Source organism: Oreochromis niloticus, linkage group LG22, assembly GCF_001858045.2.
Source record: "Oreochromis niloticus isolate F11D_XX linkage group LG22, O_niloticus_UMD_NMBU, whole genome shotgun sequence".
NCBI classification, from domain to species: Eukaryota; Metazoa; Chordata; class Actinopteri; order Cichliformes; family Cichlidae; genus Oreochromis; species Oreochromis niloticus.
Window position 1 is genome coordinate 1,077,575 of NC_031985.2, and position 26,867 is coordinate 1,104,441.

At 47.5% G+C, this 26,867-nt stretch overlaps 1 protein-coding gene across 2 annotated transcripts in view; it reads left to right on the forward strand.

Moving 5' to 3' along the window:
* Positions 1-26,867, forward strand: part of LOC100708477 (saxitoxin and tetrodotoxin-binding protein 2) — a 36,047-nt gene that overhangs the window by 4,608 nt on the left and 4,572 nt on the right. Inside the window, exons 6-7 of one of the 2 annotated variants that reach the window (XM_019351026.2) lie at positions 5,935-5,990; positions 6,134-6,311. The exons of the other annotated variant lie outside the window; for it this stretch is intronic. Coding sequence (XP_019206571.1) covers positions 5,935-5,990; positions 6,134-6,311 — 234 coding nt within the window. The remainder of the gene's footprint in view (positions 1-5,934; positions 5,991-6,133; positions 6,312-26,867) is intronic. 2 annotated transcript variants of the gene reach the window in all.

Consider the following 26,867-nt stretch of genomic DNA (forward strand, 5'->3'; position numbering starts at 1 on the left):
CATATGAAGTCCGTCTCTCTCCATGTACTAGCGTGCAAGCACGTTGTTTCCATAAATCACAGAGAGGGCAGTGGCGCATACTAATGACATCATAAACCCTCGACTTATGTTACATTAAAGAGACACCACACCATTGTGACTGTTACAGGGTGATGTGTTTACACTATGAAATTGGTATATCATGATATTATCGTCCCTGAATCGCTACCTTATTGTGGTGGAGGGGTTTGTGTGTCCAAGGGATCTTAGGGGCTATGTTGTCCCAGGGCTTCTGCCCCCTGGTAGGGTCTCCCATTGCAAATTGGTCCTGGATGAGGGACGAGACAAAGAGCGATTCAGAAGACCCTTATGAGAAAACCTCGAGGGAACAGTTCACCCTGCCCGGGATAGGGTTACTGGGGCCCCACCCTTGATCCAGGCCCGGGGAGGGTGCCCGAGAGCGAGCGTCTGGTAGCCAGGCCTTAGTCCATGGGGCCCGGCCAGGCACAGCCCGAAAAGGATACATAGGTCCATCCACCTGCAGACCCACCACCCGCAGGAGGCGCTGTAGGGTCGGGTGCATTGTTTGCCAGGCAGCAGCCAGGAGCAGAGGACCTGGCGGACTGATCCCTGGCTACCAAGACCTGGCAGACTGATCCCCAGCTACCAAGACTCCTTCCCCACCTCTCGTGGGGAAGGAGTTAGTACTCCTGCACCTCACGCACTGGCTCGATATAGTTGGGCTCACCTCAACGCATGGCTTGCGCTCTGGAACCAGTTTCCTGGAGAGGGGTTGGACTCTGTCTCAGTCTGGAGTTGCCCCTGGTGAAAGGTGGCGGGCTGGGGTGGGTATTCTGGTATCTCCTTGGCTTGCTGCCTGTACGTTGGGGTCAAGAGGGCTGCTTCCCTGCACCTTCGGGTTGGGGAATGGGTCCTGACTCCCTGAGTAGGGTACTGGGTCGATGATCGATTTTTTTTTTTTTAATCGTATCACCAGACCTGCGGCCATATGTTCTGCACACTCGGGTAAAGAGAGGGGCTGAACTGTCAATAGATCACCACCTGGTGGTGAGTTGTATCAGGTGGTGGGGGAGGATGCTGGACAGACCCAGCGTGTCTAAACGTATAGTGAGGGTGTGCTGGGAACGCCTACCAGAGGCCCCAGTCCACGAGATCTTCAACGCACACCTCCAGCAGAGCTTCAACAGCATACCAAGGGAGACTGCCGACATTGAGTCCAAATGGACCATGTTCAGCACCTCCATTGCCAAAGCTGCTGCACTGAGCTGCGGCTGAAAGGTGGTTGGTGGCTGTCGTGGTGGTAACCCCCAAACCAAATGGTGGGCACCAGAGGTGAAAGGAGCCACCAGGCTGAAGGAGTCCTTCAGGGGACAGGCCATGGTTAGCCTGTGGGATTTCGGAGGCAGGCAATAGATACAGACAGGCCAAGTGGAACGCGGCTCAGTCAGTGGCTGAAGCAAAAACTCCGTGTGGGAGGAGTTGGGAGAGGCCATGGAAAAAGACTTTCAGACTGCCTCGAAGAGATTCTGGCAAACCATCGGGCAACTCAGGAGGGGAAAGCGGTGCTCTACCTGCACTGTGTATAGTGCAGGTGGAGTGCTGCTGACTTCAACTGAGAAAATTGTCGGGCAGTGGAAGGAATACTTCGAGGACCTCCTTAATCCCGTGGAGGAAGCAGAGTCTGGGGACAAGGGAAATGACCTGCCAATTCCCGGGGGTTAGGTCACTGAGGCAGTTAAAAAAACTCCTTGGTGGCAGAGCCCCTGGATTGGATGAGGTCTGCCCTGAGTTCCTTAAGGCTCTGAATGTTGTAGGGCTGTCCTGGTTGGCACGCCTCTGCGATGTTGCATGGAGCTCAAGGGCGGTACCTCTGGACTGGCAGACCGGGATGGTGGTCCCCATTTTTAAGAAGGGGGAACGGAGGGTGTGTTCCAACTACAGGGGAATCACTCCTCAGCCTCCCTGGGAAAGTCTATGCCAGGGTGTTGGAAAGGACAGTCTGTTCATTAGTCGAACCTCAGATACAGGAGGAACAAAGTAGTTTTCGTCCTGGTCGTGGAACACAGGATCAGCTCTTTATCCTCTCGAGGATAAAGTGTGCATGGGAGTTTGCCCAACCAGTCTACATGTGTTTTGTGTACTAGGAGAAGGCATTCGACCGTGTCCCTCCAAGTGTCCTGTGGGAGGTGCTGCGGGAGTATGGGGTGTCTGGCCCATTGCTATGGGCCATTAGATCCCATACAACCCTCACTACCCTCACCTAGGGTCACAAGCTGTGGGTAGTGACAGAAAGAATGAGATTGCGAATACAAGCGGCGGAAATGAGCTTCCTCCGAAGGGTGGATAGAGTCAGAAGTTCAGCCATCCGGGAGGGGCTCAGAGTAGAGCCGCTGCTCCTTCACATCGAAAGGAGCCAGTTGAGGTGTTTCAGACATCTGACAAGAATGCCTCCTGGGTGAGGTGTTCCGGGCATGTCCCACTGGGTGGATCCCCCAGGTCAGAACCCGAACAACTTGGAGAGTTTATATCTCGACTTTATATCTCGAACGCCTGGGTGCTCCCACAGGCTGGAGGAGGTTGCTGGGGAGAGGAAGGTTTAGGCTTCTCTGCTTAGGCTGCTGCCCCCCATGACCCGGCCACGGGTAAGGGGAAGAAGATGGAAGGCCGGATGATTTTTATTTTTTTTTTATTTTTTTTCCAGGCAAAAAAAAAATTACCGCTATTATCATGAATGATATGATATGGCATACACGTAATTAGTAATACTAATATAGTTATTTTTATGGGTGCTCCAAAAAGGGTCTCGCCTATGGTTGAAAATCAGCGGAACCATTTCATCTGATTCTTTTGTGCAGAACATTTTCAGTGTAATAGATTTTCTATGTACAGCTTGTTCCTGAAAGCAGTGAATGAAGCCCAGCTGTAAAGCTCTAGCAGCTCAGACCGAATATGCATGTCTTCGTGTGCTGATGCAGAAAATGTCTAAATGTTGTTCTGCTTGATTCTGAACTGCTGCTAAGTCTTTCATTAATCAACATTAAACATTCATCTCTGTGCTACATGAACTTCACTGTGATTTTACTTCATAGTTCACCATTTTATTATCAAAATCTGATGACATCTCGGAGTTGAGGAAATGGCACTGGCGTGGATCGTTTTGTTTTAAAGATCAGTCACATGACATGTGTAATGCACGTTTTTATCTGAGTGTGTTTAAGAACCTGAAGTTGAGGTTCTTAAACACACTCCTGAAGTTGAGAGTTGGTTTAGAGAGAGTTGACTGTCAGCAATGAGACTAACAATAAAGCCATGACCCAAAAACACAGAATCAGAGCACAAGCCCTCCTATGAACATCATAACAGCAAAAATCAATGACTCAATAGTGTTGCAATGAATCAGTTTCATTAGACTGAGCTTCTTTATTGTTCTAACAAATACGAATCAAATAAAATAAAAATAAAAATGGAACCTCAACAAAAACTTCAGAAACACCATCCTGTCAGATGATGCGGTTTGGTCCCTCATCTGTGGAGACCAGGGCCGTGTAGAGATGTTTGAAGGGGCGGGTGCTCAAAGTTAAAAAGGGGCACATAGAACCAGGTTGAATAACAACAACACACATTCATCTAGACTCTAATATGGAATCTTATCATACTATATCACTGTCATCAGGTGGGGACAAAGCAAACGTAGGCCACGTTTTACCTGAGGGGTACAATGTTGCTCATGCTAATGATAGTGCTGGAGGGCAGGGCTCTACTGATCTCAGACTGTAGACATTAAAGAGTCCACAGGAGAGATGGGAGTTGATCAAGTGTTATGAGATAATAATACAATTCAAAGATTGGTGACAGTGATTGGAACTATAAGGCAACAAACTGTGAGAAAAAACTAGACTCTGCCTGTGACTCACTCTTTGCCTCTCTTCCATCATCTCATCTGTCACTCTCCACTTGCTGTCCATCTGAGAACAAGGCACAATTTGCTGTTGTATTAATCTTAATTATTTAATTATCCACACTCAAACACTCCTGCATCCAATCCATAATAAAGTAATAATAGAAAACGTTATAGAACCAAAACATTGTGTTTATTATTGTTGTTTTTATACTTGAATATCTCTGCAATGCAACAACTGGTACAGGTGTTATTGTTACCTGTGCTCTTTGTAATCCAGCTGCTGAGGGATCCACAGCCTCACACAGCTGTTGCTGTTCTGAGAGTCTATGGTGCATGTGGTGTGATATGCCCATGTAGAAAGGACGGCACTGCAACGCTGGACTTGCCCTTACTCTGGGCTCCCTTTTTATTCTGGCAACTGGTACAAAGAAAACAGCACACAGTCGTCATCAACAGTGTGAAAAGCAACTGCAACATTCAGTTCACCAGCTTGGGAGTATTTTCCTTTTTTTTTTTTTGCAAACATAACACTTAACAAAAGACTAATATATATTTCTACAATACAACATCGTCAAAGTCTTTCTTTAAAAGTTCTAGCTGAAACCAAATGTGTTATCATATAGTGGCAGTATTGCGATCCTGCTTCTCTTTATTCTTCTATCTTGTGTTCCTGTTTCTCTTTATTGTGTGAATGTAGTAAGGCATTCACACAATAAAGAGATCCTACACCCGTTTTAAGCACAAAGTTCAGCTTCTTCACCTCTTTTCAGCAGAAAATGAAGCTTCTACATCTGTTTTAAACAGAAAGTTCGGGGGGGGGGGCTCGTGTGCATCTATGGAGTAGACGTGTTTTCTGAGCTCTCCGTGCCATCTCACTCATAAAGTTGTACTTTAAGTTTATTCCTAGCTGGGTAGTTTTAAAATTTGTTTCGTGGACTGCCGGAGCCGATCTTTTGTCATCATGCCGAAGAAAGATGAGAGCCAGAGGGATACGTCCAAGGCGAGCCAGTCGGCGGCCGGTAATGATGCCATATTAGCGGCTATCGCTAACCATGGAGCTGAGCTTTCCAAAATAACCACGCTCGTGGACGGGTTAAAGAAGTCGGTCGAGGGCCGTCTCGATGTAATTGATGCAACGCTAACTTCTCTCCAGAAGAAATATCATGAATATAATATAATTCACAAGTGACTTACTAATTTGTTGTAATGTTCTCTACCCAGCTATGTTGAATGTTTTGATCCAACATCTTTGTCCTCAGTTGATTAATGCGCAATATAAAGGTTTGTTGGTGCGCATACTGTGATTTACATACTGTAGAGTACATGTCTTTCCTGCACTGAAACGGTGTATAGTGCCTATTTTGCCTATTGCCTATTTGCCTCTTCTTCTGACGAAGTTGTGTTTTTGTATTTTCCTACTCAGTTGTATATAGTATTTGTATTTCTATTTTATTCTATTGTATATATTATTCTATTCTATTTTATTCTATTGTATATAGTATTTTATTTTATTTTATTGTATTTTATTGCATTCCAGTGTTTTCTAATTTCTGCTACATAACTTTGCACTTTTGCTGTAACAAAACAAATTTCCCACCTGTGGGACTAATAAAGGCCATCTTATCTTATCTTATCTTATCTTATTGGGTTCCGCTTCTACAGTATTTGTGTTACGTTGTGATTTTGGGAATATGCGCATGTTTCTGTATGCTCCGTCTCATTTCTGCATATTTGCAGTTTTGTTGCACCGGTTAAAAAGTTTTATATCCATCTAGATATTTGGGTTGGATCTTTCGTACTTTGTGCACAATTTTGTTTTTTATGTTTGTTAAATAGATTATATGTGGGCCGCACGGGGCTCCACGGTTTTTTGGAGTATTAGCGTTCAGTCAGGCTGGCCCTGGTTCCCGGCTGCCTCCCTGTTGGATATTGGGGGTGTTCCGCTTTCTTCTTTTTGCGGTTTGGGGGGTGGGGGGGGAGTGTCTACATGTTTCTAATTATGTGTGGTTTTCTTTTCTTTTTTTTTATGTAAGTGCCAGCTCTTCATTTGTCAGATGTCAAAGCCCTCATTTTGTCCTTCCACACTGTGGTAAGTCATCCACTCACTTAATCTGGGAATGAGCCACATCACTTTTACGACCTGGAATTGTCGGGGTATGGGCAAAGCTCTTAAACGTGGTAAAGTATTTTCGCATTTAAAATCTTTGTCTTCTGATATAATTTTTTTTACAGGAGACCCATATCCATCCTTCAGAGCAGAGGCGATTAAGATCGGTATGGGTGTCACAGGTGTACCAGTCCACCTTTTCTTCCAGGGCGAGAGGGGTTGCCATTCTTGTTCGCAGAACTGTTCCTTTTATATTCAAAAATCAGACATGTGATCCAGGTGGGAGGTTCATACTTGTTACAGGTACGGTCAACTCCATCCCTGTAGTCCTCTTGAACATCTATGCCCCTAATTTTGATAACCCTGACTTCTTTAGTAAAATATTCAATCTTGTTTCACAATACAATGACCATAATATCATTATCGGTGGTGATTTTAATTGTTGTTTCGATCCATTGTTGGATAGGTCTTCTGCGTTCCTGGCCCCAACTTTGAGAGCTGTTTCTGTACTCAATACTCTTACTAAATCTTTGGACTTGGTTGACATTTGGAGGCACCAACATCCGTTAGAAAAGCAATACTTTCTTCTCCCCTGTCCATGGCAGTTTCAGTAGAATTGACTATTTTCTTATTGATTCCAGGCTTATTTCGAAAGTGGTTAGTTCCACTTATAGTATTTTAGTTTCGGACCACGCACCTCTCTCAACGGTAATTGACTTTAATCTCTACACCTCCCAATACAAGTGGAAATTCAACCCCTCTTTATATCTAAATGACCCTTTTATGGATTACCTATCTACTAAAATTGCAGAATTTTTACAATTCAACGATAACGGTGCAGTTTCAGACTCAGTTCTGTGGGAGTCCTTTAAAGTCGTTATTAGAGGTCATACTATTGCTTATCAAGCTTCTCAGAAAAGGGACAAACTCAGGCTGCGTGCTAATATTGAAGCAGAACTGGCTGTGTTGGAGAAGTATCGCAATACCGGGGCTGCTGACACACTTAATACCATTCTAAAATTGAGATATGACTACAACCACATGTTGGGGGAGCAGGTCATGAATTGTATTCGTAGATTAAAACAGAAGCATTTTGAGCTTGGTGAAAAGGCTGACAAGGTGCTTTCCAGACAGCTGAAAGGCATTCAAGCTGATAGGGCGATACACAGAATTCTCTCTTCAACTGGCCAATTGCTGTCTGATCACAAACAGATAAATGACAGATTTCGTAGTTTTTATAGTCAGTTATTTACATCTAGTACCACGGCCACAGTTACTGAAATCACTAATTTTCTTAATGCTTTAGACATCCCGACTCTTTCTGAGGCTGCACGGGGCTCACTCGATGCAGACTTTACGCTGGAGGAAATTAGAAATGCAATCTGCTCCTTTCCTAACAGTAAAGCTTGTGGTCCGGATGGTTTTGGGATTGAGCTTTATAAGACACATATTGACGTTATTGCTCCCCTGCTACTTCGGATGGTAAATTGCGCAGTGTTAAATGGCTCATTCCCTCATTCTTTCTACGATGCCCATATATGTCTCCTCCTGAAAAAAGACTGAGACGAAACTAATGTTTCATCCTATCGTCCCCTAAGTCTTCTCAACTCAGACCAAAAAATAATTGCTAAAGTCCTAACCAACCGGTTAAATAAGCATATAGGCTCTTTAATTCATCCTGATCAATCGGGTTTTATCCCCAATAGATTTTCTTTCTCAAATACTAGATGTCTCTTAAAAGCAATGTACTCAATGACACTGCCCAATTCTGCGGTGATTTCACTTGATGCCCAGCAGGCTTTTGATCAGGTGGAATGGACTTATTTGTTTGCTACTCTTGACAAATTTGGTTTTGGGTCGAAATTTTTGAATATGGTTAAGTTGCTTTACGCTTGCCCTCGTTCCTCGGTCCTTACCAACCATGAGAGGTCGCTCCCGTTCCTCTTACACCGTGGGACCAGGCAGGGTTGTTGCCTCTCTCCAACGCTTTTTGCTTTAGCTCTTGAGCCGTTGGCCATTGCCATCAGAGCCGATTCCCATATCTCTGGTATAAATTGTGGTACGTCAGAGTACACCATTGGTCTGTATGCAGATGATATCATATTGGCTCTTTCAGATTTAAAGATCTCCCTTCCTCCTCTTCTTAAACTGATTGACAGCTTTGGCCACCTATCAGGGTTCACCATTAATTGGAAGAAGTCTGTTCTTATGCCACTGTCGTCTGGTCTGGGCCCTGATTTCCTGTCTAGTTTGCCCTTTAAGGTCTCCCAGGATTATTTTTCATACCTGGGTATTAACATCCCTAGGAACTCAAAACTCCTCTTCAGGCTTAATTATTCGGTTCTAACTGATGAGCTCAAGTGTGTGATAGATAAATGGAAACTTCTCCCACTTTCAATGATTGGCCGTATCAATATAATCAAAATGGTTGTGCTCCCTAAATTCACGTACCTATTCCAGAACGTTCCTATTTTTCTCAGGTCCTCCTTTTTCAAAGCATTGGATGCCATTATCATGCCTTTTGTTTGGGCCTACAAGCCCCCCCGCATCTCGAAGTCTCACTTGCAAAAGCCCACGGACGAGGGTGGTCTGGGCCTTCCAGTTTTCAAACATTATTACTGGGCCTGTAATGCCAGAGCCTGGGTCTTTTGGAATCTGCCTGTAGTCGGTGATGCTTTGGGATGCGGGTCCAGCCCCAAATGGCTTGAAATGGAGCTTAGCACCGCTATCGAGCACAGTGGAGCATCCTTACCAGCTATTTTATTTGCAAAATCGGTTATTAATAGTACATGTGATGACTTTATTCTTTGCAACTCCTTAAAAATATTGAATTAAATTAAGAGAATCTTGAACCTCCCGGAATTGTCAACCTTTTCCCCGATCTGCCACAATCCTAGCTTTAAGCCTAGTACAATGGATGCTGCTTTCAAACAATGGCCTGTTAAAGGGTTAACTGCTATAAAGGATCTTTATATTGACAATCATTTTGCCTCTTTTGCTCAAATTCAGACAAAGTACAATCTCCCTACAAGTCATTTTTTTCAGTACTTACAAATTAGGAATTATGTCAAGCAAGCATTCTCAAATTTAGATACTATCCCCATACAGCATGTGTTTTACAATATAATGAACGAACCTCCCACCTCAAAACACTTAATCTCTTGGCTTGTTAACCTTTTTTCTTCGGCAGCCCCCTCTTGCCATATTAAAGTGTATGAATGTGAGCGTGAATGAATAATGGCATTGTAAAGCGCTTTGGGTGCCTTGAAAAGCGCTATATAAATCCAATCCATGATGATGATGATGATGATTATTATTATTATTATTAAAGAGGCTTGGACAAGGGACACTGGTTTGGTTATCTCTGACGATTTATGGGCTGAAGTGTTAAGCCGGATAAAACTGTGCTCTGTTAACGCCCGGCTTCAGTTAATTCAATTTAAGGTAGTCCATAGATTGCACTATTCCAAAACCAAATTGAACAAGATTTTTCCTAACGTTTCCCCCAAATGTGATAAATGTAAACTTGTGGACGGTACTCTTGGCCATCTTTTATGGTCCTGTTCTAAGCTTACTGCCTTTTGGACTAGTATTTTTAGTTTCTATAGCATTGTTTACGATAGGCAACTGTATCCTGACTGTCTTATGGTGATCCTGGGCTGCTCCAGCAACTCCTTGGCACTTCCTTTTGCTGTGCAACAGGCCCTTATGTTTGGTATGGTGATTGCCAGACGTCTGATTCTGGGGGAGTGGAAATCTGCCTCCCCTCCCTGCTTCAAGAGGTGGCTCGAGGAGAAAGTTCAACTTCAATTCTTTTATGTACAAAGTTCAGCGTTTTCACCTCTTTTCAGCAGAAAATGGAGCTTCTACACCTGTTTTAAGCTGAAGGTTCTGCTTCTTCACCTCTTTTCTGCAAAAAGTTCAGCTTTTCACCTCTTTTCAGCACAAATTTGAGCTTCTTCATGTCTTTGCAGCAGTGTGTTCAGCTCCTTCAGCTTTTTTTAGCAGAAACTTCAGCAGATAGTTCTGTTTCTTCAGCTGTTTTCAGCAGATTCCACTATACGGCATTCACACTGCATTTTCACAAGAAATGCAACTTTTTCTAGTTCTAGTTGCTCCGTTTCTTTGGTGGTTAACTACTTCCTCGTTTTTCATCCAATTTTCACCATTAAAACTTTAAACTGTTCTGCTCCTTCTGCTAATTCCTGCTATAACTTTTGGTTCTGATAATAATTCAAAAAATACAAAAGTTAAGCTTTTTATGCCTTTTTTTTTTTTTTTTTTTTTGGCCCATTTCGATGAATAAGACCACATTACAAGTGTGCTCACTGATGTAGCTTGCCGGGATGAACTATGTTTTAGCTCAGTGAGATGAGCAGCTGTTTTGAGACTGGGAGGTCTGGGTTCGAATCTCGGCCATGGCAACTTTTTCACCTCTTTTCAGCACAAATTTCAGCTTCTTCACCCCTTTTCAGCGGATAGTTCTGCTTTTTCAGCTGTTTTCAGCAGATTCCACTACATGGCATTCACACTGGATTTTCGCAGGAAATGCAACTTTTTCTAGTTTATTTATTTTTCTCCTTATGGTAACTGAGAGATGAGAGCCATTATATCTCCCTTTTCCCTAACCAACAACAACAATAACATATAAAAACAGCTTTTCTCTTATAAAACAAATATAATCCTTCATCATTTTTTTATACAACAGCATCAACTAAAACTTGTACTTAACAGAGCCTACCTGGTACAAAGAAAACAGCACACAGTTGTCATCAACAGTGTGAATAGCAACTGCAACAGTTCTGTTAGCAAGGATTAGAACAATTACAATCTCATAGAGAAACATTGGAACTAAGTGAAAGTCAAAAAGCACCCAACTAACTAATGAGTATTAGCTTAGCATGTTAACTAAAAATTCTACTCGGGAATAAAGTTAGTACCGATGCATTAAAATGCTTGTAACTTTTAGGGTACATGCTAGTACTGCTCACAATCAAAACACATGTTGACATTACCACTATGAGAATGTTTTCACTAATACACATACAAAATTGATAACAGTATCGCTCACAAGCACCTACCGCCAGCTTGGGAGTAGTTTCCTTTGCTGAGGCATGCGCTGTGCAGCAATTTGGAACCTTAACCATTGCAGTTTGGTATTTGTCCACCACGTGGCTCCAGCTATTCACAAAGCACATCAATTTTGAGGAACTTCTAACTCTGTTACACTTATGTCACGTTTCCTCCTCATGTCCTTATAGTGCCTGTCTGGACAATTATATTCCATGAGCAGTGTTGGGAAGGTTACTTTTAAAATGTATTCCATTACAGAATACTGAATACATGCCCCAAAATGTATTCTGTAACGTATTCCGTTACGTTACTCAATGAGAGTAACATATTCTGAATACTTTGGATTACTTAATATATTATCGTGCTGTTTACAACTACGTGAATGTACCATTGCTGTGATTTATTACTGATACTGAAGGTCCGCGGCTCCGAACCGTAGTAAAGGGACCTCTGGCTAATACGGTGGGTTCTGTGTCGGGCTGGTAGCCGAAAACTAGCTTTACTTTGTTGTCTGGGTCAACTTTGCTTGCCAGAGACGGAGAGAGGCGTTGAAAGACTGCTCCAACGGAATTTATTTACACGAACACAGTGTACAGTTGAGTCTTAATAGCTTACTTACAAATGGGCTCGTCAGGCACTCTTCTTGGCTGCAGTGGTTATTATTATATTTACATGCTTCCAGCTCCCGTTTTTGCTCCGTGACAGCTCGGACTTTTCCTTTCTCTCCCTCCCTCGCTCACAGACACATAACGTGTATGGTAGTCCATTCTCGCTGCAGCACGGACTACACTGCCCATGATGCTACATTCTTTAGAGCTATGCCTGTAGCATTCTGCCTTTTAGCTTAGCACAACAACAACAACAACAACAAAGCGGTCTCTCACCCAAGAAACGCGCAGAGAGAGAGCGCGTCACCCTGTAACCATGGCAACCGTAACGGTGCCGCCTGGAACAACATTACGTAGCTGTCAAACAAACCCAAACAGTCCTGACCCGCGACAATATGAAACAGGGAAGTACCGCCGTGTAATCCATTTATTTCAATAAAGTAACTGTATTCTGAATACTGTGGAGGTAAGAAATAACGACACGAGAGGTTCCTGTGTCTCACTCCAACTGTTTATTCACACACTGTCTCTCAGAACTTAAGATACAGTAAGCACCAAAATCTCCACCCAGCTCTTCCCTTCAACTTGGGTGTGAGTGGAGCCATCTGGTGGTCCGCCACACATACCCCCCTTGAACACACAGTTAGGTCTCTATTCAGTCCAGGACCCTGGGCCTAAGCAAATGACCCGAACGACTGAACCTGGGAGGGAGAGAACAGGCAGAGGAAGGTCCATCCTGTGAACGAGGCTGGTGAAGGCGAGCAGGAAAGGCAGAAGGAGGCTCAAATGTTGGTGGTCCGGGGGTAGTCCTGCGGGGGAAACCAGAGTCTGTCAACCCCATTGAAGGAGGGCGGCCACGGCGAGGGGCCTGGGCCGGCACTACATTACTGTCCGGAAGAACATGTGCAGGCTTAAGTCTGTCAACACACACAGTCTCCCTTCGACCCCCAAAATCCAAAACAAAATGTTTCTGGCCCGGTTCGATAACCCTGAATGGGCCGTCATACAGCGGCCGCAGCGGTGTCTTGTGGGCATCGTGCCTGACAAAAACAAACTTAGCAGTCTCTAAAGTCTTTGGAACAAAAGTGTCAGGCACGCAATGGTGCACAGGACCAGGAACCCGAAGCGAGCGCAAAAGTGGGTTGAGCGATAGCACTGATGGATCGAAGCAGGGGGAGGGTTCTCCGGCAAGAATTCTCCAGGCACGCGGAGGGGCTGACCAAACACGAGCTCAGCTGGGGAAGCGCCGAGATCCTCCTTAACCGCACAGCGCAGCCCAAGCAAAACCCACGGGAGGCGGTCAACCCAATTGCCACCTTGTAAGGAGGCACGAAAAGCAGCCTTAAGCGACCGGTGGAACCGTTCACACATCCCATTAGCTTGCGGGTTGTATGCGGTTGTGCGGTGGACTTTAGCCCCAGTCCATCAGCCATGGCCGACCAAAGCTCGGAAATGAACTGGGGGCCTCTGTCTGACGTAATGTCCGCGGGCGGGCCGAAACGCGAGACCCAGGTTGACAAAAATGCCCTGGCCACCACTGCTGCAGTAGTGGATGCCAGGGGGACTGCCTCCGGCCACCTGGTGGTCCGGTCAACAACTGTCAAAAGGTGCGTAAAACCTTGTGACGGCGGCAGAGGACCCACCAGATCGACATGCACATGATCGAAACGTTTGCCGGGTATAAAGAACTGCTCCAGAGGCGCCTTGATGTGTTTATGAACCTTCGCACGCTGGCAGGGAATGCACGCCGACGCCCATTCCTTAACTGATTTGCGAAGGCCTGGCCAAACAAATTTAGAGCTGACCAGTTTAACAGAGGCCCGGACCCCCGGATGAGAGAGAGCATGTACCGAGTCAAAAACCCGACGACGCCAGGAAACGGGAACCACTGGGCGAGGGCGGCCGGTGGAAACGTCACAGACCAGGAAAGGACCACCGTCCTGCATGGGTCTGTCCTCCAGTATGAGGCCCGTCTGGGTGGATTTAAGCTCGAGGATGTCCGGGTCACCGCTCTGATCGGCAGCCATGGCGGAGTAGTCTATGCCGAGAAAGACAGGAGAAACCAGCGCACGGGACAAACAGTCAGCCACATGATTGGATTTACCAGCCACGTGCCGAATGTCTGTTGTGAACTCAGAAATGGCTGCCAACTGGCGCTGCTGGCGTGCACTCCATGGATCAGAAACCTTGGACATGGCAAACGTCAAGGGTTTGTGGTCCACGTATGCGGTAAAGTGACGACCCTCGAGAAAAAAACGGAAATGGCGAGTCGCCAGGTGGAGCGCGAGTAGCTCCCTGTCAAAAACGCTGTAATTGCGTTCGCTGTCACGCAGCGTACGGCTGAAAAAGGCGAGCGGTTGCCAGACACCCGAGATTCGCTGTTCCAGCACCGCACCCACCGCTATGTCCGACGCATCGGTGGTCAACGCAATCGGCGCTGAGGGGGACGGGTGGGCCAGAAGGGCAGCATTAGCTAACGCTGACTTAGCATCAGAAAACGCTTGGATGCTTTCTGGACACCAGTCGACGGCGTCATTAGCCTTCTTACCTTTTAACGCCCCGTAAAGGGGCTTCAGCAGATGTGCCGCCCTGGGGAGAAAACGATTGTAAAAATTCACCATCCCCAAAAATTCCTGCAGTGCTTTAACGTTTGCAGGACGCGGAAATTCCGAAACAGCTCGGACTTTGTCAGGCAACGGAACCGCGCCCTCAGCGGAAATGCGGTGCCCAAGAAAATCGAGAACGGGCAACCCAAACTGGCATTTAGACGGATTAATAATCAGTCCATGCTCCGTCAAACGCTGAAAAACCTGACGCAGATGGAACAGGTGCTGCTCATTCGAGCTGCTGGCTACCAGTATATCATCAAGATATACAAAAACAAAGGGCAGCCCGCGCAAGACAGAGTCCATCAACCGCTGGAAGGTTTGGGCGGCACCTTTCAGGCCAAACGGCATGCGCAGAAACTCGAAAAGGCCGAAAGGTGTAATAACGGCGGTTTTGGGGACGTCCTCCGCGCGCACGGGAACCTGATGATATCCCCGTACCAAATCGATCTTCGAAAAAACAGAGGTCCCTGCAAGATGGGCGGAAAAATCTTGGATGTGGGGAATGGGATAACGGTCGTTCTCCGTGACGTTATTAAGACGGCGGAAATCCCCACAAGGTCGCCACCGACCATCAGATTTAGGCACCATGTGTAAAGGAGAAGCCCAGGCACTATTCGAACGCTGCACGATGCCCAGGCGCTCCATGGTGGCAAATTCTTCCCGAGCGACAGCCAGTTTAGCAGGGTCGAGGCGACGCGCGCGCGCGAAAACCGGGGGCCCTACTGTAGTTATGTAATGCTCCACCCCATGCTTCATCACAGTGCTCGAGAAAGTGGGGACAGTGAGTGAGGGAAACTCAGAAAGCAAACATTGAAAAACGTCACCCGAATCCACTGAGTTAGCATGCACCACGGGCTGAGCACCCCGAGTAAAACAGGGTAATGAGGAAAATGACACAGCATCAATTAAACGTCTGTTAGCAACATCAACCAGCAGTCCGTGAGCACAAAGAAAATCAGCACCTATTATAGGCACAGAGCTAGCAGCAACAACAAAGTTCCACTGAAAGTCACGGTCATGAAAGCAAACAGTCACCAACCTTTCACCGAAGGTTTTGATGGGAGAGCCATTAGCCGCTGTTAGCAATGGCCCGCAGCCCTCAGCTAGCCCGTCCGAGCCAGCCGGGGGAAGAAGGCTCTTCTGTGAGCCGGAGTCCACCAGGAAACGCCTCCCCGAGCGTGAGTCCTCTAAGAAAAGTAGCCTTTCCTTGTTGCCAGCGGTCGCGGCTGCTACCGAGCGCTGACATGCCCGTTTCCCTGGGTCTGGAAACTGCAAGGCGGGAGACAGCGCCGGGCCTTCGCTCCAAAACGCTGGTGATAAAAGCAAAGCCCTTTTCCGCGGTGCTGCCGCGCAGCGATTCCGGCCACCGTGGACGAGTCGGAGGGTCCCTGGAGCATCGGTGAGGAGGCAGGGGAAAACGCTGGTGAGTCCTGAACAACCGCCTGGACGCCGAAACTCCTGGTAGCAAGGAGGATGCGATCTGCCTCTTCCGCCAGAGAGCGGTAATCCTTCGTGGCCAATAGCGGGGAGTTGGCAAGGCCAGCGCGCACTGGAGCCGGCAACTGTCGGAGAAAGAGGTGGGTGAAGAGAAATCCTCCATCATCCGCGCCCAGCAAGGACAGCATGCTCTCCATGAGCTCGAGGGCGGTGCCGTCGCCCAGGCCCGCGAGGGAAAGGAGTTTCTCGGCTCGCTCAGCATCAGAGAGGGAGTAACGCCGCAGCAGCAGCGCCTTGAGAGCGGCGTACTTGCCTTGGGCTGGAGGGTCCCGGAGGAGAGTCATCACGCGGCGGGTTGACAGCGGGTCAAGAGAAGCCACCACATGGTGGTATTTAGTATCGTCGGCTGAAACTCCACGAAGAGCAAACTGAGCTTCTACGTGCACGAACCATGAAGGGGGATCGTGAAGCCAAAAATCCGGCAATTTAAGCGCCACAGCAAACGCAGCCATCGGCGGAGGTGCAAATCCGGCGGCAGCCGATGCTTCCAGGCCGGAGCTGGCTTCGTCGTCGAGCCTTAGCATGTTCGCTACTGGGGTCACCAATGTGGAGGTAAGAAATAACGACACGAGAGGTTCCTGTGTCTCACTCCAACTGTTTATTCACACACTGTCTCTCAGAACTTAAGATACAGTAAGCGCCAAAATCTCCACCCAGCTCTTCCCTTCAACTTGGGTGTGAGTGGAGCCATCTGGTGGTCCGCCACAATACCACCTTTTTAAACGGTAACTGTAACAGAATACAGTTACTCATATTTTGTATTCTAAATACGTAACGGCGGTACATGTATTCCGTTACTCCCCAACACTGTCCATGAGTAATAATTTTAAAGAAAATCTATACACATAAAACACACACACACACACACACACACACACATATATATATACATTGACATTTTAAATTATCTCCAGAATACTGTATATACTAGGGCCACAAGTTTGCATCATGGTGCTGATCCAGAATCCTTCCCTTATTATTTATTCCCAGTGCTATAATAATAATAAAGTAATGAGAATAAAACTGTTAAGGTTCAAAGTTGGAGAAAAGGAGTACGGAGGGCTCACCAGCAAATAACAACTCTGGTCCAGAAGATGTGATCAAAGCAAAGATTTATTGATAACACGCGTGGAGTCCGAAGCTGGGCAAAGTCAGCAATCGAACTGAACTTACAACAATTAGACAAAGGTTTTATATGGGTACAATAACAAAGCCCCCCCTCTTTTGCAAAAATAGACAAAGTACAGCTTACGTCACTTAAACCACAAAATGTTCCGTGAACTTTAACATAGTTTAAAGAACATTTCGTCTCATCTCCATCCCGGTGTCGCCCCACGTACGTCTTCTTGTCTCAACCTCAGTTGCACTTCCTCTAAGTACCTCGGCACAATTCTGCATTTGCAGCAAAAACACATCTTCACTTCTTACTTACCAAAATAGATCTAATATGGTGTGTATGTGTGTGTGTGAGTGTGTGTGTATGTGGGTGCCTGCTGTGTAGGCTATGTATGTGTCATGACCTCGTCTGCACGCCAGCTCACCTCACACCTCTCGTCTTAGCCAGACATAAGGCCTGTGCACATACACAGCTGAACTCTGTGTGATTTCTAGGCTAAATGTCACACTCAAACCATGAAGGAAACTCACTCAAACTGAACATAACTGAAACTTAAGACTTACTAAAAAGGATATAAGGTGTAAATGATAAAAACTTAAATCTTGACTCTAAAGAATATAAGTAATAAAAGATAAAAAATCACTCCAGGCGTATGTCATGTAAGCAGGTGTGTTGCCATTCCTTTCAGAGCTCCTGTCCTCCTCACCGTGTATTGGCTGATCCTTAACGCCTGCCAAGAGTTTCTGACCTTCACTTGACCAGGAGCCACAGCTCTTTAATAAGCTCAAATGCAATCATGTGTAAAAGATTAAAATCATTTTCATAACAAAAGTTCTCTCTTCTCAGATCTACCAATATGTTTGCTCGTCTCTACTACAGTTCAATCATTGAAAATTACACTGATCAGCATACTTTGTGGAAATTACAGATTACATCATGGCAAAAGCATTTTTCAGACCCCTCATTCCCCCTTTTGACCTCTGACTGACCAGAGGTCACCATACTTTCAGGTGCTTCACTCCTCGTCCCACACAGCGACTCCCATGTCCATCAAAGGCATCATGGGTATGTGGGCTTCTGCTCCCGGATCCACTGCCTTCGTGATCACCTTCTCTAACAGAGCTCGGGCACAAGGAATGAGACAACAGCCACAGGTCACCAAAATGGCCACCATCACAGCTAATGAAAGCAAAATTGGGAGTACAAACCCTTTCCACTGTCCGAAGACCGAGGTCATCCAGCCCTCCAGCGGATTCTCAATTCCCGAATGTTCGTGCATGGTCTTAGAGAGCGTTTTCAACCCCTCTAGAGCTCGAGTCACTGACCCGTCTGGAGCCGTGTTATTAGGAATAAAAGTACAGCATTGATCACCGAACATCGCACATACACCGCCTCGTTCTGCTAACAGCATGTCTAAAGCCATTCTATTCTGCACCCCCATCAACGAGGTCGGACCCACTTGCTCCACTAGCCCTTCCATCCCATCTCGAGTAAGGTTAGAAAGTCTCAGCAGATTATAGTGAACATAATTAATTCTATCCACATTCTTGTTAGGGGTCACAGGAAAGAGAGCAGCGATTATTGGAATATTTTCAAACCCGGCAGCTATTTGATCTGCAAGCTTATACTCATTTGGAACTCCCCGGGGCACTCCTATTGAGTCTATCCAGGTCGGCGAGTCCATCCTAGGATCATAAGCATGTGTTCCCTCAGCCCCTCTTTTTACCATAACGTGTCTCTTGCGCCTAGCTGTCAGTGTGCGTGTGTCGTGCGTTGGGAATGCCTTCACCCGGTTTCCTATTAACATAAGTGGCGCACCTAGCCTCACCATTGCGCACGTCCCCACGCTTCCCAGAGGAACACGAGCCAAAAGAGTTTTATGTCCGCAATAATAATAAAGCCCACTTCTAGCCCAGGTCCCAATCAAAGTGTTTGCATCACTTACATTGTTTGTGGTTCTCCCCGTTTTGGTAACCGAACACCAACTTGGGTCAATTTCTCCCACCTCATATTTCACGTGATCTGTGGAGAACTTAAAACACGTATAATTATCTTTTTTCGGCATAAATGGTCCCGCCTTCGTATGTTTATCGGTTGGGGAAATAAACTGGACAACACCGTGCAGTTTCCAGTGCTCACCACTCCTCTAGTCAGTTGCAGCATACAGTCATAGCCCCACTGATCCTCTGGATGTAGTGGTGCAGGTTCTGTGAACAAACGTGGTCTAGCCGACGCACAAGCCACACAATTTGACACTTGCTGCTCCTCGGCATTTAATGCCATCCAGTCCAGCCACAGGTTGCTGTCACTGAACCCGGTGGCGCGTTCTATCAAATCCTTTGGTTTTAACCTCGTATAATCTACCGTGAGGACTCGCCTGGCTTTTGGTTCCCATTCCTCTGGTGCTGCGGTGGACGACTCGTTTCCTACTGGCTTGGGTTTTGGGTTGACAAGATTTATCCTAATTACCCCTGTCGGATCTGTTCCCACCATATCTATCCCGATTACCAGGTAAAACACACCTCCCGGACTTTCTGACCTAGGGAGAGCGTTCCAAGGACCCAGGGAAAGGGTGATGGGGTTCTGAGAAGTGGAAAAATCCCTCTGTATTGCTATCCCTTTTAACCCTTCAGGCACTTGCGGCTGCCACCCCACTCCGGTCCATCCTACCACATTCCCCCAACCAGGAATACACCACTGCCCTGCAGTATAAGACCCCAGGACAGCGTGACTTCCCCGACTGGAGTGAGGGCTCCCTGCCCGCGTGCAGATGTAAGGGTGGCTACAAATCCACACATCATATCCCCTCCAGCTACCGTTTGCCCCTTCGCAATCTATTATTTCACATAAGTCAAACGTATACGCACTTGTGGACCCTTTAACGTAGTCCAGCTCTAGCCCCTTATATCTGCTGAGACACCCATCCTTTATACCCGAGATCTCACGTTTTGTTCTCACCCTCGGCCCCGTTTCGGTGAACGATCCCTCTTGTGGTGCTGGAGTGGACTGGCCTCCGGGTCCGGACAGTTCGCTTGGGTTTTTCTGCAAAGTATAAACGAGCAAACATACGGCCATAATTAATATCATCAAAGACATCAAACTCACAATAACAAGTAATATTTTAATTTGTGCCCTCTCTTCATGAGGATCTAATTCACGGCGTGGCATTTTTCAGCGTGTATTTAATGATTAAAAATAAAAGAAAACAAAGCGTGGTTTTTCTGTGTCTCTTTGCTGCTTGCTTTTTCTCTTTTTCAGCTACCCTTCTCCGGCCACTCAGTTTGTGGTTGCTCCTTTCTGCAGGCGCGGCGACCTCCTCCTCAGCGGTTCTTCTTGCTTCGGCCTTTCGGGTAGACTACCGATCGGCCCGTTGCACGGGGGAGAGGATTTATTTTGCCTCTTAGATTTGTTGCCCCCCGTGTCCGGTGGAGCCGGGTCCTCGTCCACTAGGCTCTCGTCTGCTGCCGCACACTGCGTCCAATGGAACCAGGTGTCGCCTTTCCCTTTCAACTGGACCGCTGTAGCCGTCCGAGCTGTCACCTTGTATGGACCTGTCCACCGGGGTTCCTTCCACTTGCGTTTGATGACCTTTAGCCACACCGCCTTGGCGTCAGGGACCTCTCCTTTCTCTCTGGGGTTCTCACATGTCACCTGTTTTGTGAAACTGGACACAAGGGCTTTCAACTCGTTAAAATATTCAGCATGAGACCTGTTCCTTTTCTGGGGCTGCTCCGCCGAGACCACTGTCCAAGGGGCTGGAAACTGTCTCCCGGTCAGCAGCTCGTACGGGGTAAAGCCTGTTGACTGATTCACAGAACATCGTATGGTCATCAAAGCAATGGGGAGTGCAGCTACCCAGCTTAACCCTGTTTGTGCGCATATTTTAGCCATCTTATTTTTTAAGTTCAGATTCATTCTTTCTACTTTTCCCTGAGACTGGGGATGATACACTGTCCCAAATTTATGCTGCACTCCCAACATTCTCTCTACTTCTTGCAGATCCTGGTTTTTAAAGTGTGTGCCATTATCTGATCTAATCCTTCGGGGAAACCCGTGTCGCGGAATGTAATGGTTAATCAAACACTTTATTACACTCTTTGCGTCTTCCTTCCGGGTTGGCCAAGCCTCGGGCCAGCCGGTCAAGGCATCAACACACACCAACAAATACCTCACACCACCGGGGCCTGTCTCAATCATGTCAGTGAAATCAATAACAATCTCCTCTCCTGGTCTCTCAGGCATCAAAAACTTACCCGGCTCTGGTTTCACTGCTGGTTTGGGATTGTGTGCTCCACAGATTAGACATGTTCTGGCCTTCTCCTGCACCATGTTCCTTAATTCCGGGTGCCACCATCGACACAGGTTTTTCTCCATTTGTTTTATACCCACGTGGCCCAGTCCGTGAGCTTCACTTACCTTCTGCTTTGCCATTTTGGTCGTCAAAACTGGACGCCCGTCCGGGCTCCTCCACAGGCCTTCCTCCTGCCAGGCTCCTCTAGCCTGCCACACCCCCTTTTCCTCTGGGGATGCTTCCTTCTGAGCCTGTCTGACCTCCTCCAAGGTGTTGGTGCTCCCCTCCTCTTCTGCCGTTACCTGCACCATTTGTCTCTGTCCTTTGTAGCCTGCGGCCTTTTTTGCAGCTTCATCCGCTGTCCGGTTTCCTCTTGCCACCGGATTATCTCCCTGTGAGTGTCCTTTGCATTTTACAATACTCACCTCATCTGGATCCTCTAGGGCTTTCTCCAGTTCCTCCATTTCCTTCTTGTGGCAGATCGGTGCGTTGGTTGCAGTTCTGTATCCAGCTCTCTTCCACTGAGCCAGCTCCACCTGTGCGGCTCCAAACGCATATGCTGAGTCAGTGTAAATGTTCACTTTCAGGTTCTTAGCCAACCGCAGCGCTCGGATCAGGGCTATCACTTCAGCTCTCTGGGCTGACTGTTGTCCCTCAATCCTTCCTGCCTCTATTACCTGATACTCCTGTCCTACTCTGCGAACTACAGCATACCCTGCTTTAAGTCCTTCTTCATCTCTGTGGCAGCATCCATCTGTGAACCACTCCTCTGCTCCTGCTATGGGTTCCGCTTTTAGATCCTCTCTCACTTTCTCTTCAACCTGGGCTCTCTTCACGCAATCATGTGGTTCCCCTGACCCCATTAAATCTGCCATGTTAATCCCCTCATGTGTGAATGTCAGGTTAGGTGCATCTAAAACTTTGCTCAACCTCTGTTGTTTCAGTGGGGTCATTGTGAACGCCTGTGAGTTCACGTAAGCCACTACACTGTGTGTGGTGAGCACTTTCAGTGGGTGTTCCCTTACTATGTGTGCTGTTTTCTGAATGATTTTTGCGACCCCTGCTGCATGTCGTGTGCATGTTGGGTGTCTTGCTTCTATTGGGCCCAGTTTTATGCTAACATACATGAGCACATCTCTACTCCCCCCTTTTTTCTGAAACAATACACCATTTACAATGTCATTTGTTTCAGAAACATCCAGGTAGAATGGTTCCTCGTAATTTGGCGTGGCCAAGTCAGTGGCCCTCGACAAATCCTGCTTCAATGAAATGAACGCGGACTCTGTGGCCGGTGTCCAAGACAACTCAGCCCTCAGGTTTCGAGCGCCGACTTTCTTAATCAGGTCCCTTAAAGGGGCGGTTTTACCTGCGTAGTTCGGAATGAACTGTCTGCTGTAACCTGTCAAACCTAGAAAAGAAAGTAATTCTTTCACAGTTCGTGGTTTGGGATGTGTGAGAATTTGGTCTCTGTGTGTGTTCATTAACCCCACGGATTTGTGTGCAATCACCCGGCCCAGAAAAGTTACCTCCGGTCGGACCAGCTGCAGTTTTTCTTTACTGACCTTGAAGCCGCATTCTGCCAGTCGATTCAACACTGCAAGCGAGGCTGCCGCACACGCCGCCACGGAAGGAGCTGCAATTAGGAGGTCATCAACATACTGGATTAGTGTGCAGCCCTCAGGCAGTTGACATGGTAACAGGGCTTCTTTCAGCACCTGATTGAAAATGCCTGGGGACAGTGCAAAGCCCTGTGGCAACCGTGTGTATCTGAACTGTCTACCTCTGTATGTAAATGAAAAAATGTCTCTGAGTGACTCATGCAGTGGGAGACAAAAGAAGGCGTTAGCCAAATCAATGCACGTGAACCATTTCTGGTCCCATGTAATTGCAGTAAGAGCTGTGTATGGGTTAGGCACAGGAACAGTTTCAGTGCGTAGTATGGCATTAATAGCTCTCAAATCATGTGCCATTCTGTATTTCCCCGTACCCTGTTTTTCAACTGGTAAAATAGGTGTGTTCCAGTATGAGTGTGATGGTTCTAGCACCCCTACCTGCAACAGCCCTTCAATGGTTTCTGCAATACCTGCATCAGCCTCTGGTTTGTGCCTGTACTGTGGTTTATTGATGGGTGCATCCGACTTCAGCTCGAAAAGAACAGGTGAACAGGAAGCTAAACCCACATCAGTTGGCCCTCTGGACCACAATGTGTCAGGGAGTTTGGGGAGTTCAGCCACCGCGTCTGGATGATCTGTTTTCTCTCTGCCATGTGTTCTGGAAATTTCTTTGTGTTCTAAAATCACAGCATCGTTAGACCAACAAAATATACGATAGATTTTACATTTAGGAGCATACCAAACATTTGGAATTTGCGTACCTTGCCACCAAGAGTTGTCCAGCGCCCGCTTGACCATTGGCCCTAGTTCTCGTGCCTCATGACCAACATGGACCGCCAAAGTAATGTGAGGGGCTGAATCCTCTCCCACATTGTACCAGGGCAATTGTTCATCCGTTAATTTGACAGCCGCGGCGACACCTTCTGGTCCAATGTAAATATTGTGTGTTTTTACATTCCAAGTCTCTCCCTCTAGATCACTCTCAAATTGTTCCCTATAGGTGTCGTCTTCTTCCTTATCATAAAAAAGGGTGACGTGGTAAGGATCTCTAGGCTCAGAGTAGACGGCCAAGCTCATTATCCAGGGTCTCCATTGCTGGTATGTTCTCAGAATGCCTTCCTCCACCAGCCGTCCCCAGTATATTTCTGCTGTGGACTGCTCAGAGTCTCTGACCAGATATTGAGTCTTTGAAGGCGATCCCAGGCATGGGAATTCTTTTCCTCCTGGCAGAGAGACCGTCAGGCCATCTGCCGAACACATAATAGTTGCTCCCAGTTTCACAAGCAGATCCCTGCCCATGAGATTTACAGGCACCTGTGGTGACACCACATATCGGTGTTTCAAAGTCTGTTTTCCCAGCTGCGTCAAAGCTGGATCAGTCAGTGGCAGAGTCATCGGAATCCCGGAGAAACCCACAACACTGACTGTGCTATTTGAAAGCGTTGCACAGTTAGGTGTGTCTCTCAATGTGGAATAAGTCGCTCCAGTGTCCACCAGGAAGGGTAGTTCTGTACCTTCCACGGTCATCGACAGCATGGGTTCTGCCGCACCCACACTGTTCGGTCTCTCCGGGCGGCGTCAGTATTGCTCCCCGTCCCAGCCCCAGTCAGCGACTGGATACTGGGCGACGGGCGCTGCACTGGGATTCGGAGCTTTGTGCGCCCCCCTGTACGCAGCTCCTCCTCTGATGTTTCCGCGTGCCTGGGGTTGATAGCCCCGCCGTGGATAGTTACGGGGCCTCACAGGGCATTCTTGAGCCCAGTGTCCCTCCGCTCCACAGAAGAAACAGCCACTCCAACCATCATTGTCAGCTGGAGACCCCAGAGGCCGAGCTCTTAGTCCGCCCCTGCCGGATCCACCACGCCCCCTTTGCGAACCACCGGTCCCCCAATTCCCAGCGGGTCTACGTTGCCCTGGTGCATTGGCGGGCCAGCGGTCATCAGGATAGAGATTCGGATCCAAATCCGGCCAGTCAGGCACCGGATCAGCCCCGGGCCTTGCCACCATGATTTTTTTGCTTTGTTCTTTCATTTCCTTTTTCTTACTGTCAATTTTGTCGCGGGCTTCCCCCAACTGTAACCTAATAAGTTGAGCCTGTGCTTCCTCGAGCTCTTTCTTTTGTTTATTCACCAAATCCTGTTCCTGCTGAAGGCGATGCACCACGTGCCTCTCCCACTGTGCGGAGTCTGCTACTGCAAAGTCTGGATTCTTCTCTAAGTCTGCTGTGACCTGTTTTGGCAGTCCTGCCAGAACGGCGGAACGGAACCACGCCCGACTTTCGCCCTCCTTACCTGGATGAATGCCTGTCTCAATCAACCACTGCTCCTTAGCTTTAGCTAAGAACTCCCCTGGTGTGTCTTTAGGGTCCCAAATTATCTTAGGTATTGTGCCGGTGTTGCGTGTTGGATACTTTTCACGAACAGCATCAAACAGGGCACTTTGGACCTCAGAAAGAGGGAGGTCATTAGCATACGTAGTGGTGCGTGCTAGCCCCTCTACATCAGCTAATCCTCCACCCAGCAGGCAGCGTCCAGCGACCCCGCGAAAATCACCGAGAGCAAGCTCTTCTGCTTCGGTCAGTGTGGTCAGTTTCCTCAGCCAACTAGCCCCTCCTTCTGTAATGGGCGGAAGTTGTTTAACCAATGCTTCCAAATCTCTGATTTTATACGCTCTATACACTGGTTCACCACATGGACCAGACATCAGAGGCATATTCTCTGTACTCCTCTATCAAAAATTACTCTTCTATTTTTCTTCACCTGTGTTTTTCCCTTTGACGGCCCAAACATTGATCTTCTCCGACCTGGAGTGGCCTGCTTCTGTTTTCCGCCTTCATTCTTTTTTACTTCGCGGTTTCTCAGCCTTATGCTTGGACCTGGGTCTGACTCAACTTCTCCCTCTTCGGCCACTTCCTCTTCCTCGCCATCCTCCTCTTCATCACTCCAGGAGACCTCGTCCTCTATTTTATCCTTTGGCCTCCCCTTAAATATTGCCCGCTTCATCACTTCCAATGTGCTGAACACCTTCAGCAATGCCTCAGGCTCCTCATACATAGGACCATGCACTTCTCCTTCCCAGTGTTCCCGGTCGGGCGTTTTTTCTGCTCCACCCGATCTCCTCCTCTGGGCCTGTCCTTCCTTCTGCGGACCTGGCGATCCCTTGTGCTTGGGCCGGGCCCCCAGCTCCATCGTGGGCCGCCCCTCCTCTCGGGTGTGCATCCCCTCCTCCTGTCTGTCCTGTCTTGGCTGATCCAGCAGGTGTTCCTCGGACGGCGTCAGCTTATCACTCCTGATTCCCCTTTGTGGCGAGGTTGGGCCTTCATCTGCAGCTGAGGCCTCCAGTCTCCCACCTTCACAAAAGGGCTGACGCCCCCCTGCTCTTACTTCTTCCTCTTGTCTCCCCATGTGTTCACCCGTGTATTCAACATTCACCACTCCTCCCAGGACTGTTCCTGTTTGTCCTCCAGGCCCGCGCACCTGTCCTCCATCCAAAGTCATTACCGGCATGACATAGGGTGGGGGTGGGGCACTTGGCATTAAAGTAGCCCATGGGTATATTTTGGGTGTTGAGGGTCTAGCAGTTTCCTCTGTTTTTGTGGTCAAGTTTCTCATTTGATCTTCCAACTTTTTATTTTCCTCTTTTAGTTGTTTTACTGAGGCCATTATACTCACCATGTCCCCTGCTCTGGCCGTGTCATCCTCCTTCATCCAAGATTTTGCGGCATTCCACAAAAACAACCACTTAGAGCACTTGTCATGCACTTCTCTGAGGTCCTTCATTTCTGCCTTGGTCTTTCTAGTCACTGAGCGACCCACAGACTCCTCTTCCAGTTGCTTCAGTTGTTCTTCACATCTTTTCCCTTCAGCTTGAAACACCAAGCTCAGAGCTATTTCATCACTCAATTTCTTTTGTTGAGATGTAATGAGCTTACTTACCTCAAGCTCCATAACCTGACATTCTTTTTCAGCCGCTTTTAATGTTCCAGCATTAGCCAGTCGAACAGCTTTCTTCAGCTGTTCAAGCTGTGCCTTCAAGGGCTTATACCCTTTTA